The sequence below is a fragment of the Acipenser ruthenus genome, chromosome 32 (genome assembly GCF_902713425.1).
Source record: "Acipenser ruthenus chromosome 32, fAciRut3.2 maternal haplotype, whole genome shotgun sequence".
Taxonomy (NCBI): Eukaryota; Metazoa; Chordata; class Actinopteri; order Acipenseriformes; family Acipenseridae; genus Acipenser; species Acipenser ruthenus.
In genome coordinates, this window is record NC_081220.1 from 3,286,247 (window position 1) to 3,305,034 (window position 18,788).

General features: G+C 45.0%; 1 protein-coding gene and 1 pseudogene across 1 annotated transcript; both read left to right on the plus strand.

Moving 5' to 3' along the window:
- Window positions 1–870: 870 nt before the first annotated feature.
- LOC117395470 (zinc-binding protein A33-like) lies at window positions 871–7,234 on the plus strand (annotated as a pseudogene).
- A 2,835-nt stretch (window positions 7,235–10,069) lies between these two features.
- LOC131703173 (translocon-associated protein subunit beta) lies at window positions 10,070–18,077 on the plus strand. The gene is made up of 6 exons (XM_059006153.1): window positions 10,070–10,180; window positions 11,951–12,108; window positions 15,491–15,589; window positions 15,984–16,092; window positions 16,437–16,514; window positions 16,967–18,077. The coding sequence occupies exons 2-6, from the start codon at window positions 11,951–11,953 to the stop codon at window positions 17,075–17,077; spliced, it is 555 nt and encodes a 184-aa protein (XP_058862136.1). The 5' UTR covers window positions 10,070–10,180; the 3' UTR covers window positions 17,078–18,077.
- The last annotated feature ends 711 nt before the right edge of the window (window positions 18,078–18,788 follow it).

Here is an 18,788-nt window from a genome sequence, read left to right on the forward strand (position 1 = left end):
GGTTGAGGAGGTACTCGGGACCTGTGTGATGAAGGGCATTGTAAGCAAGCAGGAGAATTTTGAAAGTAATCCTGAACTTTACAGGTAGCCAGTGCAGCTGGGCGAGACGAGGTGATGTGATCATGTTTTTTACATCTGGTAAGGATCCTAGCTGCGGCATTTTGAACCAGCTGCAGTCTGTTTATGGCGCGTGACGGAAGACCACCGTAGAGAGAGTTGCAGTAGTCGAGTCGAGAGGAGATGAATGCATGACAGTATCTCTGCATCCAGCAGGGAAAGGTAGGGACGGACCTTTGAGATGTTTCGGAGGTGGTAGAAGGAGGATTTGACTACAGAGAAGATTTGGGCATCAAAGGAGAGGTTACTATCCATTTTAATTCACCACAATAAAGTAATACAACCATGCAAGACTTATATAGTGTAGCCTTGTATACCATCATAAACAAGCATGTCCAGTATATAAATGGGAGACCCTGTCATAAGCAAAATAAGTCGAGTTTTTTGTTTTGTTTTTTTTCTTCTTCATATTCCAGAATATATATCACTGACTGGCACAACACTTAAACACTGCCATTGCAACTAAATCAACTTTCTGTGCAACAAGTATTAGGGCCCCACCTGTGCCCCTCACTCAATGCTGTGCAGCACAGACTCTATGTGGGCCCAGGGGCCCTAATACCTGCTGCACATGAAGTGATTTCATAATGTTGAGGCAGTCAAAGCAAATCTGAAATCTGGAGGAATTCTATAGAGATCAGAGGTCGAGACTGACGTGGTGTGATGTCACAGAGTATCCGCCCTCTTAGTAAAGGAAGAACTTGCACATTATGAATAAATTACAGGAAAGAACTGATTTCAGCAGTTAAAAACTAAGTCAAACTCAGTCCAGCCTCGCCCACCTGCAGCTTGAAATACAGGTATGATCAGGAAGCACAGAAGAGGGACTCGATTTATTATTTAAAAGTTACAATTAGGAATCAATTTTGAATTGAAGGAGAAAGGATTATATTATCAAAACAAACATTCTTAAATTGCAGAAAAGGAAGATCATACTTAAATAAATGTGCCACACAACATTACAGTATGTTCTAATCTACAGGCTTTCAGAGAACTCAATGTGAAAGTGAAAGAAGTTTCAGGTTCTGTGAGTTTTAAAGGATTTGTTACAGAGAGCAAGGCAGGGTGTGACTGTACAGAAATGGCAGCAAACACTTCAGGTCTGGAAGCAGAGCTTTCCTGCGCTGTGTGCTGTGAGATTTTCAAGGATCCTGTAACTCTTCATTGTAACCACAGCTTCTGTAAAGCATGTCTGGATCAGTGCTGGAAAGAGAAGAGAGCTCGGGAGTGTCCAGTGTGCAGGACGAGGGCTTCAGTAGGGCAGCTTCCTGTGGATTTCAAGCTCAGGAATTGTGGAGTCCTACTTAAAAGAACACAGTCACAAACCTGCAGCACCTCCTGCAATACTCTGCAGTCTGCATGAGGAGAAACTGAAGGTATTCTGTTTGGATGATAAAGAGGCGATCTGTCTTGTTTGTCAAATATCAAAGAAACATGAAAATCACAAGTGCCGCCCAGTGGAGGAGGCAGCACAGGATTATAAGGTTTGTGAACAACTTTTATTTATCAGAAAAAAATATATATATACTAGTATTATTTATTTTACACAGTCTTTTTGCTCATCTTTATCAAGGGTGCCAATAATTTTGGTGACTGTGTGTGTGTGTGTGTGTGTGTATATATATATAATATATTTATTGTGAGGGAGTGTACATCCCGGATCAAACCTGGGCAGCTGCAGGGCCCTGGGTGTAAAGAATGCACACTCCAGCTGGGTGAATGATTGTATAACTCTTTGAGAAGGTGTTTAAACAAACAAAGGTAGTAAAGTGTGAAACAACAACATAAACCAACTGGAGGGTAAACAAAGGGTGGCGATAATGTAAAAGGTGTAAAAGTAAAATCAGAGAGTTATCAAAGGAACATAAAGGGGATATTACAGGTTGAGTAAGATAGGTTAAACTGCAAACTTGGGTTTAAAAAGATTTATTGTGATGTTGGGTTATAAAAGGTATGCCTTTATATTGGACAGGGTATGTGGAGGCATTAAGACCCTGGGGATGATACTGGTGTGAGGATGCTCTCCAATATAGGTTAATTGGTTAATGGGCTTGGAGTTAAAACAGTGGTAAGGTTGAAGGTGGAGGGGAGATGAAGAGAGGAGTTACTGAGAGCAGGAGTGCAGTTGGTGGTGCTGATTTAAATAAATATATATATATATATATATATATATATATATAGAGAGAGAGAGAGAGAGAGACGTGCTCAAATTTGTTGGTACCCCTCCAAAAAAACCGAAGAATGCACAATTTTCTCTGAAATAACTTGAAACTGACAAAAGTAATTGGCATCCACCATTGTTTATTCCATATTTAATAGAAATCAGACTTTGCTTTTGATTTTTTATTCAACATAATATTGTAAATAAGAAAACAAATGAAAATGGCATGGACAAAAATGATGGGACCGCTAACCTAATATTTTGTTGCACAACCTTTAGAGGCAATCACTGCAATCAAACGTTTTCTGTAGCTCTCAATGAGACTTCTGCACCTGTTAACAGGTAGTTTGGCCCACTCTTCCTGAGCAAACTGCTCCAGCTGTTTGATGGGTGCCTTCTCCAGACTGCAAGTTTCAGCTCTTTCCATAGATGTTCGATAGGATTCAGATCAGGACTCATAGAAGGTCACTTCAGAATAGTCCAATGTTTTGTTCTTATCCATTCTTGGGTGCTTTTAGCTGTGTGTTTTGGGTCATTATCCTGTTGGAGGACCCATGACCTGCGACTGAGACAGAGCTTTCTGACACTGGGCAGTACGTTTCGCTCCAGAATGCCTTGATAGTCTTGAGATTTCATTGTGCCCTGCACAGATTCAAGGCACCCTGTGCTAGGCGCAGCAAAGCAGCCCCAAAACATAACCGAGCCTCCTCCATGTTTCACTGTAGGTATGGTGTTCTTTTCTTTGAAAGCTTCATTTTTTCGTCTGTGAACATAGAGCTGATGTGACTTGCCAAAAAGCTCCAGTTTTGACTCATCTGTCCAAAGGACATTCTCCCAAAAGGATTGTGGCTTGTCAATATGCATTTTAGCAAATTCCAGTCTGGCTTTTTTATGTTTTTCTTTCAGTGGAGTCCTCCTGGGTCTTCTTCCATGGAGCCCACTTTCGCTCAAAAAGCGACGGATGGTGCGATCAGAAACTGACGTACCTTCACCTTGGAGTTCAGCTTGTATCTCTTTGGCAGTTATCCTTGGTTCTTTTTCTACCATTCGCACTATCCTTCTGTTCAATCTGGGGTCGATTTTCCTCTTGCGGCCGCGCCCAGGGAGGTTGGCTACAGTTCCATGGACCTTAAACTTTTTAATAATATTTGCAACTGTTGTCACAGGAACATCAAGCTGCTTGGAGATGGTCTTGTGCCTTTACCTTTACCATGCTTGTCTATTATTTTCTTTCTGATCTCCTCAGACAACTCTCTCCTTTGCTTTCTCTGGTCCATGTTCAGTGTGGTGCACACAATGATAGCAAACAGCACAGTGACTACTTTTCTCCATTTAAATAGGCTGAATGACTGATTACAAGATTGGAGACATGTGTGATACTAATTAAAGAAACTAATTAGTTTGAAATATCAGTATAATCCAATTATTTATTATCTTTTCTAAGGGGTACCAACAAATGTGTCCAGGCCATTTTAGAATATCTTTGTAGAATAAGCAATAATTCATCTCTTTTCACAGCTTATTTGCTTTATTCTATGACATACCAAAGGCATGCAAGTATACATGATAAAATAGCTTTTAATTTCATCACTTTTCAGGAAGAATGAAGCATTATTTCAATGAGCTGTAAGGGTACCGACAAATTTGAGCATGCCTGTTTATAACACAGTGTTCTCTTTTCACAGTAGTGTTTGCATGTTGGTTGGTTGGGGGGGGGTATTATAATAAGGCAGTTTAAACAACAAAATCCAACAAGTCTGAGCAGAACAAATCCTGTTCGAATATATATTTAAACTAACACAGACCGTATCACAGAAGGAGAGAGAGAGACAGAGATAGAGAGAGTACTGTACAGGAATGTGGAGGGGAGTGTGTCGTTATTTAATAGCTGTTTCAGCCACCCCTGTGTAAGCCTCATATCTCAGGACCCATTACAGGTACACTTCAGTTTGCACTTGTACAAATCCTATGTGCTTCAAGACATCTGACCTGATAAGGCATATTGAGCTCATGTGACTTTGTAAGTTCCATCTGCACAGAGACAGTACCCTTTGAGTTCTTGTCTTAATGTTTGGTACAGAGCTGTATTGTTTAAATGTCTCAGTTTGTTTCCTTTCCAGTCAGTGTACACTAGAAAATGTTTCAGAGCTCAGGCTGAGAGGTCTGTGATTGCCGCTTCTGCCTCATCTCCATTGCTCAATATCGGAAGCACATTTGAATCTGCCAGTCAGTCCGAATCTTTACTGATGTGTCAGAAATCTCCAGAGCGGGGGGTTTGTTGCTATGAGACCCCCAGTGGCAACCCCAGTGCTGAGGGGATTTCTAACACACTGCATTCATATTGCTACTAGCCAGGCATGTGGTAACAGTGATGTGCAAGCTCTGGGTTTCATTGCATTTCAGGGAGAACTCAAGACTGCGCTGAAGCCCTTGCAGGACAAGCTGGAATCATTTAATAAAGTTAAAGAAGAATGTGATGAAACAGCAGAGCACATCAAGGTAAGAGAACTAGATTAGTGATTGAAACAATACACAACATACATTTCCACTGGACACCCTAACTCGAAAGTGATCCTTTTCTTGTATAGAAACAAGCCCAGCAAACAGAGAGGCAGATAAAGGAGGAGTTTGAGACACTTCACCAGTTTCTACGAGATGAAGAAAAGGCCAGGATAGCTGCACTGAGGAGGGAAGAGGAACAAAAGGGAAGAATCATGAAAGAGAAGATTGAAAAACTTACAAGAGAAATCTCATCCCTTTCAGACACAATCAGAGTGATAGAAGAGGAGATGGAAGCTGAAGACATCTTCTTCCTGCAGGTAGTGATTGTTTAACTGTGTGTGACATGTTCTTATTGTGAATGCACACTCACTACTACACTATGAATGGGACTGAACTTCATTTAACATTGACTTCACTTTTCAAATATGGTTTGTATTGCTGTTTGTTCTTAAGTTGACCCCACACATGGGTGAACAGACAGCAAATGCCTCACCTCCAGCTCCACAAACCAGCCAAAGGGTCTCATTGGTTTGGTGCTCTAGAGAATATGTTCATGGGTAAACACTGAGTTCAAAATGTAAAGCTGGACAGCGGTGCTGCTGTTTTCTATCAAAGTGGTATTTGTGTTTTAATAATGTCTCAATTCATGTCCTTGTTTGTTTCAGAAGTACAAAGACACAAAGAGCAGGTATGTAAGATCTGGCCTGTCTTGCTCTCTTGTACTGTACTGAATGCAAACACAGAGCAGCACTAACTCCTGAATATGATTGCAGAGCCGAGTGCACACTGCAGGATCCACAGTGTGTTTCAGGACCGCTGATAGATGTAGCCGAGCACCTGGGCTCTCTGAAGTACAAAGTGTGGGAGAAGATGCTGGGGATTGTTCAATACAGTGAGTCCTGAGGGGCAGCATCACAAAGGAGGGGTGGTGTGCATATAACCACAAACCACAATGTGTGTAAACAGCAAGATACAGCTCTCTACAATCAATAATAATACACCATGAAATGTACAGACCTGTAGCAAATACACTTCTATCCATCACAGAGATCATATCTCAGTTCAATATTAAACACTGTGAGCTGCTCATAGTATTGAGGTGAGCTGGAAGAGCATTCCAAGAGAGCAAAAGGCTTTCTGATCCCATGCTGGTCTGCATTAAAACTCCTTGTAAAGAAACTCCTGCAGTAGAACACAAACTTCTCTGAGTTCAGCACGTTGTCTTGGAATGCTCCCAGAGCTCTAAGAATGTTAGTGTTGAGCAGTGTCACAGTGTTCTGTTCTAGAGCTCTGTGATAGAACTCTGTGAGCAGCTACAATTCTCACTGACCAGAGTTCCGGAGCCAGTTATACTCAGATCATCCAGCCGGACATCAGTTCAGCATTTATATACTGTATATCCTCTCAGCCAATCAGGGCTGGGTTTATACACGCTGTGAATGGATCTGATTTAAACAGGTTTAGATGCTGTTCCTTTGATATTTTTAAGGGAACTTCTGTTTTTAAAAGTTATGTTTGATATTGAATAATAATATTTGAAATGGTGTTTTATAAAGAAATATATACAATTCTTACTATCTAATTTATTAAAATGCTTGTAGGTTGGTGTTCTCATTATTTTAATCTTCTTCTCATTTCTTCTCTCAGCTCCAGTGACTCTGGATCCCAACACAGCACACCGTGCTCTGATACTGTCTGAGGATCTAACAAGTGTGAGACACAGCAATGAGAGACAGCAGCTTCCTCACAACCCAGAGCGGTTTGATAAATCTGTTAAAGTGCTGGGCTCTGAGGGGTTCACCTCAGGGAAACACTGCTGGGACGTGGAAGTAGGGAACAAATCTGACTGGGATCTGGGTGTGACAAAAGAGTCCATCCAGAGGAAAGGGAGCATCACTCTGAATCCAGGAGCAGGATACTGGGCTATAGTCCTGAGGGGCGGGGATCAGTACAAGGCAGGGACCTCATCAGGGACACGACTCACTCTGGAGAAGAAACCCCAGAAGATCAGAGTTCAGCTGGACTGTGACGGAGGGGAGGTGACATTCTTTGACGCCAGTGATATGAGACCTCTCTACACTTTTAAACACAGATTTACTGAGAAAATGTTTCCATATTTCTGTCCTGGCTTTCCTAACTCTGCTCCTCTCAGATTGTGCCCTGTGAAGGCAGTTATAAAAGTGGATTAGCCCAATATGTTCAGCACCTTTAGAACTCCTCTGTTTGTATCCTGGGACACTATCACCCTTCATGTAAATGTGCTTTATTTTGCTCTTATCTGCCCCCTATTTTACTGCATTGAATCCTGTACTTCAGAATACTGTAATCTGCCAAGTGTTTAACCTGTAGTACTTTGTATTTAATCACATCCTGATGTAACTATCACTATTTAATCACATCCTGATGTAACTATCACTATTATCTGCTGTATTATTGAATTGTGGTTTGTCAAACTTGTACTTTGATTGAACAAAAGTTATTGTATTTCTTGCTCTTATTGTATTACTTGTATTGTAACGCTTGAAATGTATTTGCTTACGATTGTAAGTCGCCCTGAATAAGGGCGTCTGCTAAGAAATAAATAATAATAATAATAATAATAATAATAATAATAATAATAATGAACAGTAGGGATGTATAATAATAATAATAATAATAATAATAATAACAAGCCTGTGACCCTGCTGGCTGCTGCACATTGATAGGGCTGTATAATAATAATAATAATAATAATAATAATAATTATAATAATAATAATAACAAGCCTGTGACCCTGCTGGCTGCTGCACATTGATAGGGCTGTATAATAATAATAATAATAATAATAATAATAATAATAATAATAATAATAAGCCTGTGACTCTGCTGGCCGCTGCACTCTGATAGGGGTGTGAGGGGTGGCAGTGACAGGTGAAGCATTTCACTGAAGCTCATTTCCTCCTGGGTTAAAGGGTTCACCAGTAAACCAGTAAGAACAGGATCAGGTTGTGTGGTTTCCTGAAGGTGTTGGGGGTTGTATATGGGGGGGGGGGGGGGGGGTCTCACTGGTATATTATCATGTCACTCTGACTGCAGCCAATAGAAACACAGGAAATACATCCTTCCTGCTGACTGCTCAACACCACCCGTGTGGAGGAGCTCAGATTAAAAGGACGCTGGCTGCAGTTAACTCGTCATAATTAATGTCAATTTTCTGAATCGAATACAATTATGATACCACAATGTTTATGATATTTATTTTAAAGATGTATCTAAAGATTGGTAATAACCATGGGTTTGAAACATGATCTACCTTTCATTTTTATTTTGTATTTCCAGTGTTTAATTCCCCTTAGAATGAGGTGAAGCCCATTTCTCCTGCCACCACACTGTAGATTCACTCCCTGTGCAGCAGGTATTAGGATCCCACCTGAAGCTTTAAACTCCCTTAGCTGCACACAGGACTGGAGGTGGAGTCAGCTGCTCACAGAGTTCTATCACAGAGCTCTAGAATAGAACCCTGTGTCACATTCTGTGAGGAGCTCAGGGCTGATCCTAAATACACGAATCAATGGGACAGTGTGAGGAGCTCAGGGCTGATCCTAAATACACAAATCAATTGGGGCAGTGTGAGGAGCTCAGGGCTGATCCTAAATACATGAATCAATTGGGGCAGTGTGAGGAGCTCAGGGCTGATCCTAAATACACGAATCAATGGGACAGTGTGAGGAGCTCAGGGCTGATCCTAAATACACAAATCAATTGGGGCAGTGTGAGGAGCTCAGGGCTGATCCTAAATACATGAATCAATTGGGGCAGTGTGAGGAGCTCAGGACTGATCCTAAATACACGAATCAATGGGACAGTGTGAGGAGCTCAGGGCTGATCCTAAATACACGAATCAATGGGGCAGTGTGAGGAGCTCAGGGCTGATCCTAAATACACGAATCAATGGGGCAGTGTGAGGAGCTCAGGACTGATCCTAAATACACAAATCAATGGGACAGTGTGAGGAGCTCAGGGCTGATCCTAAATACACAAATCAATGGGGCAATGAGGAGCTCAGGGCTGATCCTAAATACATGAATCAATGGGGCAGTGTGAGGAGCTCAGGGCTGATCCTAAATACACGAATCAATGGGACAGTGTGAGGAGCTCAGGGCTGATCCTAAATACACGAATCAATGGGGCAGTGTGAGGAGCTCAGGGCTGATCCTAAATACACAAATCAATGGGGCAGTGAGGAGCTCAGGGCTGATCCTAAATACACGAATCAATGGGGCAGTGTGAGGAGCTCAGGGCTGATCCTAAATACATGAATCAATGGGGCAGTGTGAGGAGCTCAGGGCTGATCCTAAATACACGAATCAATGGGGCAGTGTGAGGAGCTCAGGACTGATCCTAAATACACAAATCAATGAGACAGTGTGAGGAGCTCAGGACTGATCCTAAATACACGAATCAATGGGACAATGTGAGGAGCTCAGGGCTGATCCTAAATACACGAATCAATGGGACAGTGTGAGGAGCTCAGGGCTGATCCTAAATACATGAATCAATGGGGCAGTGTGAGGAGCTCAGGGCTGATCCTAAATACACGAATCAATGGGGCAGTGTGAGGAGCTCAGGGCTGATCCTAAATACACGAATCAATGGGACAGTGTGAGGAGCTCAGGACTGATCTTAAATACACAAATCAATGGGGCAGTGTGAGGAGCTCAGGGCTGATCCTAAATACACGAATCAATGGGACAGTGTGAGGAGCTCAGGACTGATCCTAAATACACAAATCAATGGGGCAGTGCGAGGAGCTCAGGGCTGATCCTAAATACACGAATCAATGGGGCAGTGCGAGGAGCTCAGGGCTGATCCTAAATACACGAATCAATGGGGCAGTGTGAGGAGCTCAGGGCTGATCCTAAATACACGAATCAATGGGACAGTGTGAGGAGCTCAGGGCTGATCTTAAATACACGAATCAATGGGGCAGTGTGAGGAGCTCAGGGCTGATCCTGGAATTCCATTGAGATCAGAGGTCGAGACTGACATGACGTGATGTCACAGAGCATCCGCCATCTTAGTAAAGGAAGGACTTGCACATTATGAATACATCACGGGAAAAAACTGATTTCAGACAGAAAAGAAATTCCTATAAAATTAAAAATGTACCTTTAAAAAAAGAACTGTGCGTTTCTTATCTCCAGGGTACCCTGACCAGGAACTCACAACCTCTCGACCCGGAGGGAAACCTATGATCTGATAACACGGAATGATATCAGCGGCAGTGTGTAAAACTACAATTCCCGTGATCCTTTTACAGTCGGAATCGGCGCCTGCGCAACCGATACGTCACTCTAAACAGCCTTTACTTATGCGTCTGCGCGGTGCAGCCATTTCTTACATTTCCTGAGAGAAAGCGAGGTGAGTACGTGTCGGCTGTGAGAGATACAGCGACTTCTCGCCGCGTTTGAAACGGTGTTTGTTAAAAGCAGTACTCCGTTGTGTTGTTTAATGCGTGGCTGGCTCCAGACAGCACGGGTGTGGGTGTGGGTGTGAGGGGGGTATTGAAATGCACAGAATGGCGGCGTGCCTGCCAGTCGAGTGAAGCGCTGTGTGGACTGAACGGACACGTAAGCGTTCCGCGGGTGCGGAGTTACATTGCGAGTGACCCGCTCTCCGTGTTGGATAAACATGGAGCACTATTACCCATACGCTGACTTTGTTTCCTCGTATATGAGAGATGCAGTGTTAATATCACCGGGGAGTTACTTTGCAGCAGTGTGTGGGCCCGCACTGTAGTAATGTACACGTAAGCATTCCCTCAATTACACAGCGACTAGCGAGAACAACTGTGACGGGCACTGCAAGACTAGGACTTGGGGGGAGTGTTTGTGGTTTGATGGCCGCTAATCGTTGAATTCAATCTATTATAAAGTTTGGTTGATTTCTGAAAGTAAGCTGTGTGATTTCTAACGCGCTGTGTGTTGCTGGGTTGGTGCAGCAGTCAGTTCGGTTCTGAGTCGCGAGCAGTGTGCGGTGTTGGAAGTGCCGGTATGACTTGCTAGAACAGAACCGGGTTATTTCGCAAACTTGAAAATGCATATACTGCGCACTCTGTGCATCATCCCAGTTCCAGAATGTAAACATTATGTTCTGTATGTGTACGTTACTATACTGGCCTTTTCCGTTTAGAGTTGTTTGCACAATACTCGCTCCCATCAGAAGTCAAGCTATACTGTCTTCAGTTTTTTAATATGTCTGTTAAGTGGTTTCACGTTATAAAAGTAAAGCACTGGCCAGGGAAGTGTTAGTTTACAAAGGGGAGAAGATTGTGTTCGTGTACCCATGAAGCGGTGACGTGTCAATACTGAGGCATGACGTGTGTTGGGACGCCGCATACATTCTGTGTGTCTGGCTGGGTCCATGCAGTCAGCTTCAGATATTACTAATTTAAAACAAAAATATAACATTGTTAGTTTTGTTTTTGTGTGTTTAGATTGTTTCAGTGATTCGTGCTTCAGCTGAAACTGAGATATCATTTCCGTACCCCGTTCTGTTTTGCAGCAATTCCGTGTAATACCGAGTGTGGGAACCACTTGATCGGTTAGCGTGCTAAATGTTTCTATTGTCCCTAAAGGTTTAATCATTTAATATGCGGGTCGAACAGAGGGCTGCTGCAGTATGCAGTGGGGAGGGAGATCTAATCTCAGATCTCAGGCTGTTCAAAGTGTCAGTTCCTGAAGTTTCTACAGGATGGTGGGGGTGGTGTATTCTGTTTTTCTAGCTCCATTGGAATAAAACTTCAGAAAGTCCTGAAACTTACTGTTTTGAGGTCAAACTACAAGTTGACTGTTTGTAATTTGATTAACTTGTTTGTTGGTTGAGCTCATTTGATTTTGTGTGTGTGTGTTTTTTTTTTTTTTTTAAATGTTATTGATGTGCCGCCTCCTTGACCAGGAATCCCTTGAAAACAGATTGTAATCTCAACAGGACCTTCCTGGTTATAAAACATTAGAAGTGTTTTCACATACACATGATCAAGTAACAGCACTCTCCGACTGAGGGCTTCTCAGTGGCTTTTTGGACTGGTTACAAATATTCCCAGATTGTGAAAGTTTCAGCCTGTTTTTATAAATGAAACTGACTCCCCTGGAGTATAATAATCCTGTTGTCATTCCCTCCTCCCTCCAGATGAGGTCGCTGTTTGTGTTGGCTGTGCTGGTGCTGTTGTCTGCAGCTCGTGGAGAGGAAGGGGCGCGTCTGCTGGCCTCCAAGTCTCTGCTGAACCGCTATGCTGTGGAGGGGAGGGACCTCACGCTGCAGTACAACATCTACAACGTGGGCTCCAGGTCAGTCTCGGAGCATGCTGAGCCTGGCCAGTACTGCCAGCCGGCTCTTCCACTCCTGCTCTTCGTTCCAGGTTGTTTGATTGAACCAATGAAACCTCCGTCCAGCCCCTGCAGTGCTTCATTATCTCATTGTACCCGTTACCCCTGAGGTGGAGTGACCGGCCCTCCAGGACCGTCGGTTATATTTTTTCACAAGCCACGCCTCCCAAAAAAATCCTCAATTGTATAATAAATATTTGTGAAACATACAAATGTACTATTTTTTCTAAATGATGTAGAAAGAGTATATAGGAGCTGCACAATTTTACAAGACTTCAAATCTGAAATCAGAATTGAAATTGCTTGTATAGTTGCAGGGCTATACAGGGTTTTGTAGTGCATGTATTTTACAAAAAAGGAGCCTCTAATGCAGGGGTGGGCAATTCCGGTCCTGGCTTTTGTTCCAACTGTGCTCTAAATTACTTAATTAGACCAATAATTGGTCCAATTAAGTAATTTAGGACAAAGTTGGAACAAAAGCCAGGAGAGACGCTGGCCCTCCAGGACCAGAATTGCCCACCCTTGCTCTAATGGATCGTTTCTGATTTGCTTCAAATTATTTCTCTGGGTTTAAGATTAAAAGGTTCAACATGCTTAATCCAGTCCTAGACTTGGTCTTTGCTCAGTTCTTCTGACCTGTCTGCTCCCCTCTCTCTCTCTCCTCACTCCCTGTATCTAACCTGTCTGCTCCCCTCTCCCTCCTCACTCCCTGTATCTAACCTGTCTGATCCCCTCTTTCTCTCTCCTCACTCCCTGTATCTAACCTGTCTGATCCCCTCTCTCCCTCCTCACTCCCTGTATCTAACCTGTCTGATCCCTTCTCTCTCTCTCCTCGCTCCCTGAATCTAACCTGTCTGATCCCCTCTCTCTCCCTCCTCACTCCCTGTATCTAACCTGTCTGCTCCCCTCTCTCTCTCCCTCCCTCCTCACTCCCTGTATCTAACCTGTCTGCTCCCCTCTCTCTCTCTCCCTCCCTCCTCACTCCCTGTATCTAACCTGTCTGATCCCCTCTCTCTCTCTCTCCTCACTCCCTGTATCTAACCTGTCTGATCCTCTCTCCCTCCTCACTCCCTGTATCTAACCTGTCTGATCCCCTCCCTCACTCCCTGTATCTAACCTGTCTGATCCCCTCTCTCTCCCTCCTCACTCCCTGTATCTAACCTGTCTGCTCCCCTCTCTCTCCCTCCTCACTCCCTGTATCTAACCTGTCTGATCCCCTCTCTCTCCCTCCCTGTATCTAACCTGTCTGATCCTCTCTCCCTCCTCACTCCTTGTATCTAACCTGTCTGCTCCCCTCTCTCTCCCTCCTCACTCCCTGTATCTAACCTGTCTGCTCCTCTCTCTCCCTCCTCACTCCCTGTATCTAACCTGTCTGATCCCCTCTCTCCCTCCTCACTCCCTGTATCTAACCTGTCTGATCCCCTCTCTCCCTCCTCACTCCCTGTATCTAACCTGTCTGATCCTCTCTCCCTCCTCACTGCCTGTATCTAACCTGTCTGATCCTCTCTTCCTCCTCACTCCCTGTATCTAACTTGTCTGCTCCCCTCTCTCGCCCTCCTCACTCCCTGTATCTAACCTGTCTGATCCCCTCTCTCCCTCCTCACTCCCTGTATCTAACCTGTCTGCTCCCCTCTCTCTCCCTCACTGTATCTAACCTGTCTGATCCTCTCTCCCTCCTCACTCCCTGTATCTAACCTGTGCTCCTCTCTCTCCCTCCCTCCTCACTCCCTGTATCTAACCTGTCTGATCCCCTCTCTCTCTCTCTCTCCTCACTCCCTGTATCTAACCTGTCTGATCCCCTCTCTCCCTCCTCACTCCCTGTATCTAACCTGTCTGATCCCCTCTCTCCCTCCTCACTCCCTGTATCTAACCTGTCTGCTCCCCTCTCTCTCCCTCACTGTATCTAACCTGTCTGATCCTCTCTCCCTCCTCACTCCCTGTATCTAACCTGTCTGATCCCCTCCCTCACTCCCTGTATCTAACCTGTCTGATCCCCTCTCTCTCCCTCCTCACTCCCTGTATCTAACCTGTCTGCTCCCCTCTCTCTCCCTCCTCACTCCCTGTATCTAACCTGTCTGATCCCCTCTCTCTCCCTCCCTGTATCTAACCTGTCTGATCCTCTCTCCCTCCTCACTCCTTGTATCTAACCTGTCTGCTCCCCTCTCTCTCCCTCCTCACTCCCTGTATCTAACCTGTCTGCTCCTCTCTCTCCCTCCTCACTCCCTGTATCTAACCTATCTGCTCCTCTCTCTCTCCCTCCCTCCTCACTCCCTGTATCTAACCTGTCTGATCCCCTCTCTCCCTCCTCACTCCCTGTATCTAACCTGTCTGATCCTCTCTCCCTCCTCACTGCCTGTATCTAACCTGTCTGATCCTCTCTTCCTCCTCACTCCCTGTATCTAACCTGTCTGCTCCCCTCTCTCGCCCTCCTCACTCCCTGTATCTAACCTGTCTGATCCCCTCTCTCCCTCCTCACTCCCTGTATCTAACCTGTCTGCTCCCCTCTCTCTCCCTCACTGTATCTAACCTGTCTGATCCTCTCTCCCTCCTCACTCCCTGTATCTAACCTGTGCTCCTCTCTCTCTCCCTCCCTCCTCACTCCCTGTATCTAACCTGTCTGATCCCCTCTCTCTCTCCTCACTCCCTGTATCTAACCTGTCTGATCCCCTCTCTCCCTCCTCACTCCCTGTATCTAACCTGTCTGATCCCCTCTCTCCCTCCTCACTCCCTGTATCTAACCTGTCTGATCCCCTCTCTCCCTCCTCACTCCCTGTATCTAACCTGTCTGCTCCCCTCTCTCGCCCTCCTCACTCCCTGTATCTAACCTGTCTGATCCCCTCCCTCCCTCCTCACTCCCTGTATCTAACCTGTCTGCTCCCCTCTCTCTCCCTCACTGTATCTAACCTGTCTGATCCTCTCTCCCTCCTCACTCCCTGTATCTAACCTGTGCTCCTCTCTCTCTCCCTCCCTCCTCACTCCCTGTATCTAACCTGTCTGATCCCCTCTCTCTCTCCTCACTCCCTGTATCTAACCTGTCTGATCCCCTCTCTCCCTCCTCACTCCCTGTATCTAACCTGTCTGATCCCCTCTCTCCCTCCTCACTCCCTGTATCTAACCTGTCTGATCCCCTCTCTCCCTCCTCACTCCCTGTATCTAACCTGTCTGCTCCCCTCTCTCTCCCTCCCTGTATCTAACCTGTCTGATCCTCTCTCCCTCCTCACTGCCTGTATCTAACCTGTCTGATCCTCTTCCTCCTCACTCCCTGTATCTAACCTGTCTGCTCCTCTCTCGCCCTCCTCACTCCCTGTATCTAACCTGTCTGCTCCCCTCTCTCCCTCCCTAGCGCTGGTCTGGAAGTCGAGCTGTCTGATGATTCCTTCCCCCCGGAAGATTTCGGGATTGTCTCCGGAATGCTGAATGTGAAATGGGACCGGATTGCTCCGTATCCTTTTATAACACCAAAAGAAATGAAGAATCTTTTTTTTTTTTTTTTAATAACAAAATAAAATAGGAAGGTGGATATCATTCTAAATGTTCAGAAGATACGAAATATATACCCCAGTAGAAAACACCAGCTTGGTAATACTGTGAATTAGACCAGCACTGTGATGAGGAGTCCGAATGCAGTGCACTGCATACTGAAGGCTGGTGTAGAAGCTAAACTTCAGTATCTAAACAAGCTTGTATCGCTAGTTTTAGGAGACGTGTGGAAAACATTTCTAGCTTTCTCTGTGTTTAGTTACTTGTTTATTCCTAAGGATCATTACTGTTTCATTTGCTGAGTTTGCTGTAAAAACAGCAGAGTGTCGTGTTTTCTTCCTGAACCCCTTCCCCAGAGCCAGCAACGTGTCCCACACTGTGGTGCTGAGGCCGCTGAAGGCAGGCTACTTCAACTTCACCTCGGCCACCATCACATACCTGGCGCAGGAGGGAGGCCAGGTCGTGGTGAGGACCAGCTTATTCCTGAACGGGAACCAAGTCTTACAATGCTCGTGTAGCTCTTCTCATTGGTGCTAGCAATGCTCTCACTGACCTGCTTTAAGAGTGCTCACCAAGGCTTTATAATACATTGTCTCAAAACTAGCAACATTATTACAGGAGTGCTAGCCAAAGGCATTCTGTTTGCAGGGAATATTCTTATTTTGTTTGTTTTTTTATTTTCTTCATGTCCCATGATATTCACATGTAAAGAATTTCTCTGCTGTAGCAGCCGTGTGTGTGTGTGTGTGAATCTATCGCACGTGGTGCTGTGAGGTGTCCTGTGTTCATCTCGCTATCTCCCTCTGCAGGTGGGGTACACCAGCGCCCCGGGACAGGGTGGGATCCTGGCTCAGAGGGAGTTTGACAGGAGATTCTCTCCTCATTATGTAAGTAATTCAGCCAGCCTGAATTCATTACTGGCCCCCTGAAAATACCATCTGCGTGTAACACAGAATGGACTTCAATTGTCCATCCTTATCACCCAACAGGCAAAGAGCTTCTACTGTTTGTCATGTTAAGTGACAAGACAGGGATGGAAGTTGCACTCCTGTTGCATAGCAGTTTCCCCCATTCCAGGTTTTACTACGAGCTTGATTAGCTACATTGTTTAAGTAACAAGCTCAGGTGTGTCTGATTTAAACTCTTAGTAAAACCAGGAATGGATCAAAGTGCTGTGCAATGGGAGTCTTCTTTCCATCCCTGTGAGGGTGTAGTGGAGGCACAGTCCAGCCGGTTCCTGTCGGTGGGTTTGTTTCTTGCCCGTGGTGTGCATGTAAAGCCACGTGGATTGTACGCGGAGCAAAGTTTTGTTAAACTCCTCCTGTCTGTTTATCTGTAGCTTGATTGGGCTGCCTTTGGAGTCATGACCCTGCCTTCCATCGGGATCCCCCTCCTTCTCTGGTACTCCAGCAAGAGGAAGTACGACACCCCCAAACCCAAGAAAAACTGAGCCCCCAGACCCCCTTCCCCTCCAAGCATCCAAACTAAACCTGCAACCCACAGCCCCTGAGCAGAAAATTACAAGCCAGAGACTCCGGGGCTGCAACATGAATTCTTCCAAGTGCAGGGATGGAGATGAGACTCCTATTGCACAGCAGTTTCACCCATTCCAGGTTTTACTACAAACTTAATTAGCCCCAGTGTTGGTAACAAGCTCATAGTAAAACCAATATGAAATCTAAACGCAGCCTGATTAGGATTCCCCTGGTATTTATCACTTCATTTCTGGTTAGGGCAGGGAGTGGATGGGGATGATGTAGTTTTTTGTCTGGTACCTTTTTCCCCACTCCCTGTAAAATGCACCATGATCTCGTGTGAGTGTCGATCGCTGTGTTTCAGAGCATTGCTTAGATCAGTGGTGCGCAGCCCCCGGAGATCCAGGCCAGTCACCGCCTGAGTTAGTGAGTCGACCCTCAGCAGCTGGGGTTGGGGGTCCATCCGCAGCACACGCGATGAAATGTTTTCTTAAAAATCCACTTCAAATCAGACATTAATTTCTTGTATCACTTAAGGGAGTCAGACCCGCTGTTAGTCTTTGCCAATCCTTTTCACTGAGTTTCTTTTAAAGGCTTGAGTTCAGCAGTGAAGATGATCCCTGTATGACTGCCTCTAATGTGTTCCAGCTGCATACTGCGGCCTTGAGGAAACTGCTCAAATGTCTTGTAGTGATTCCCCCCCCCCCCCCCCCCCACGGCTCTCCTCTCAACCCCTATTCGCTCACATGAGCCCTTATTAAAGTTTCCCATTGTGAAAGCATAGCAAAGCCCAGGGAGGTTTTGTAAAGCATATTAAGATGTGGTAAATGCACAGTATAACCAATGCTAAATGACTGTGGTGAACTTTACTGAGGGAGTGATGCAGAACCCAGCTGGTTATGGATTGCTTATGTGCTTGTACGTGTCAAATGGGAGTTTTTATAATAAAACCAGATTTTACAAAAAAAAAAAAAAGTTAGTGTGTCATTTGTTTATTTAATTGATTTAATTATTATAAACCGTGAAGCCCCTCGGCCAATCAAAATGTCAGATTGATAACGAGGGAATCCGCACGGTCGGGACGCTGTCCTCTAGTTTGAGTGTCTTCTCGTTTCGCGCTCTGACTGTCAAACACTCTGCTTCGCTCTGCAGTCCTCTTGTGCAGCCAGTGAGCTCCTATGAAGACTCTTATTGCACAGGAGACGGGTTCAGCTGGACCTTAGAGCTGCACAAACCAATTATTCAGATATGCTCTCCACAGGGGCGGTCGCTGGAGTCGATCGGGCTGATTTACCATGGAGAGGGAAACCAGTGAAGAAAAAGCTGCTTAGGATTGTGTGGATCTCCACAGTCTAAGAAAAGCAGCGATCATCACAAGCCCAAGCAGCTGTTTCTTCACTCGTTTCACTCTCAATGGTAAACCAGCCCGATCGACTCCAGCACCCCTCCCCTGTGGAGAGCTTATTCAATTGGAATCGTGGTTTCGTGCAGCACAGCTGCAGTTTAAAACATTGCAATAGGAGGTTGTAACAATGGGTGGTGTAGCTTTTTGTAGCACAAAAATGTGCATGCATATACACTTCTGCTCTACCACTTAACTATAATCACGTATGGCTGGTTTCACAGACCCCGATTAGCCCCAGTCTTGTCAAATTAGATCAGTGCCACTCTGAGGCTGTGAAAGCA

What these genes read in the sequence shown, in the direction of transcription:
- LOC131703173 (XM_059006153.1), top strand. Translation starts at nt 11,951, where the DNA reads ATGAGGTCGCTGTTTGTGTTGGCTGTGCTGGTGCTGTTGTCTGCAGCT. An exon ending in AAATGGGACCGGATTGCTCC is followed by an intron (nt 15,590 to 15,983) that starts GTATCCTTTTAT and finishes CCCCTTCCCCAG; the next exon opens with AGCCAGCAACGTGTCCCACA. An exon ending in GGAGATTCTCTCCTCATTAT is followed by an intron (nt 16,515 to 16,966) that starts GTAAGTAATTCA and finishes GTTTATCTGTAG; the next exon opens with CTTGATTGGGCTGCCTTTGG.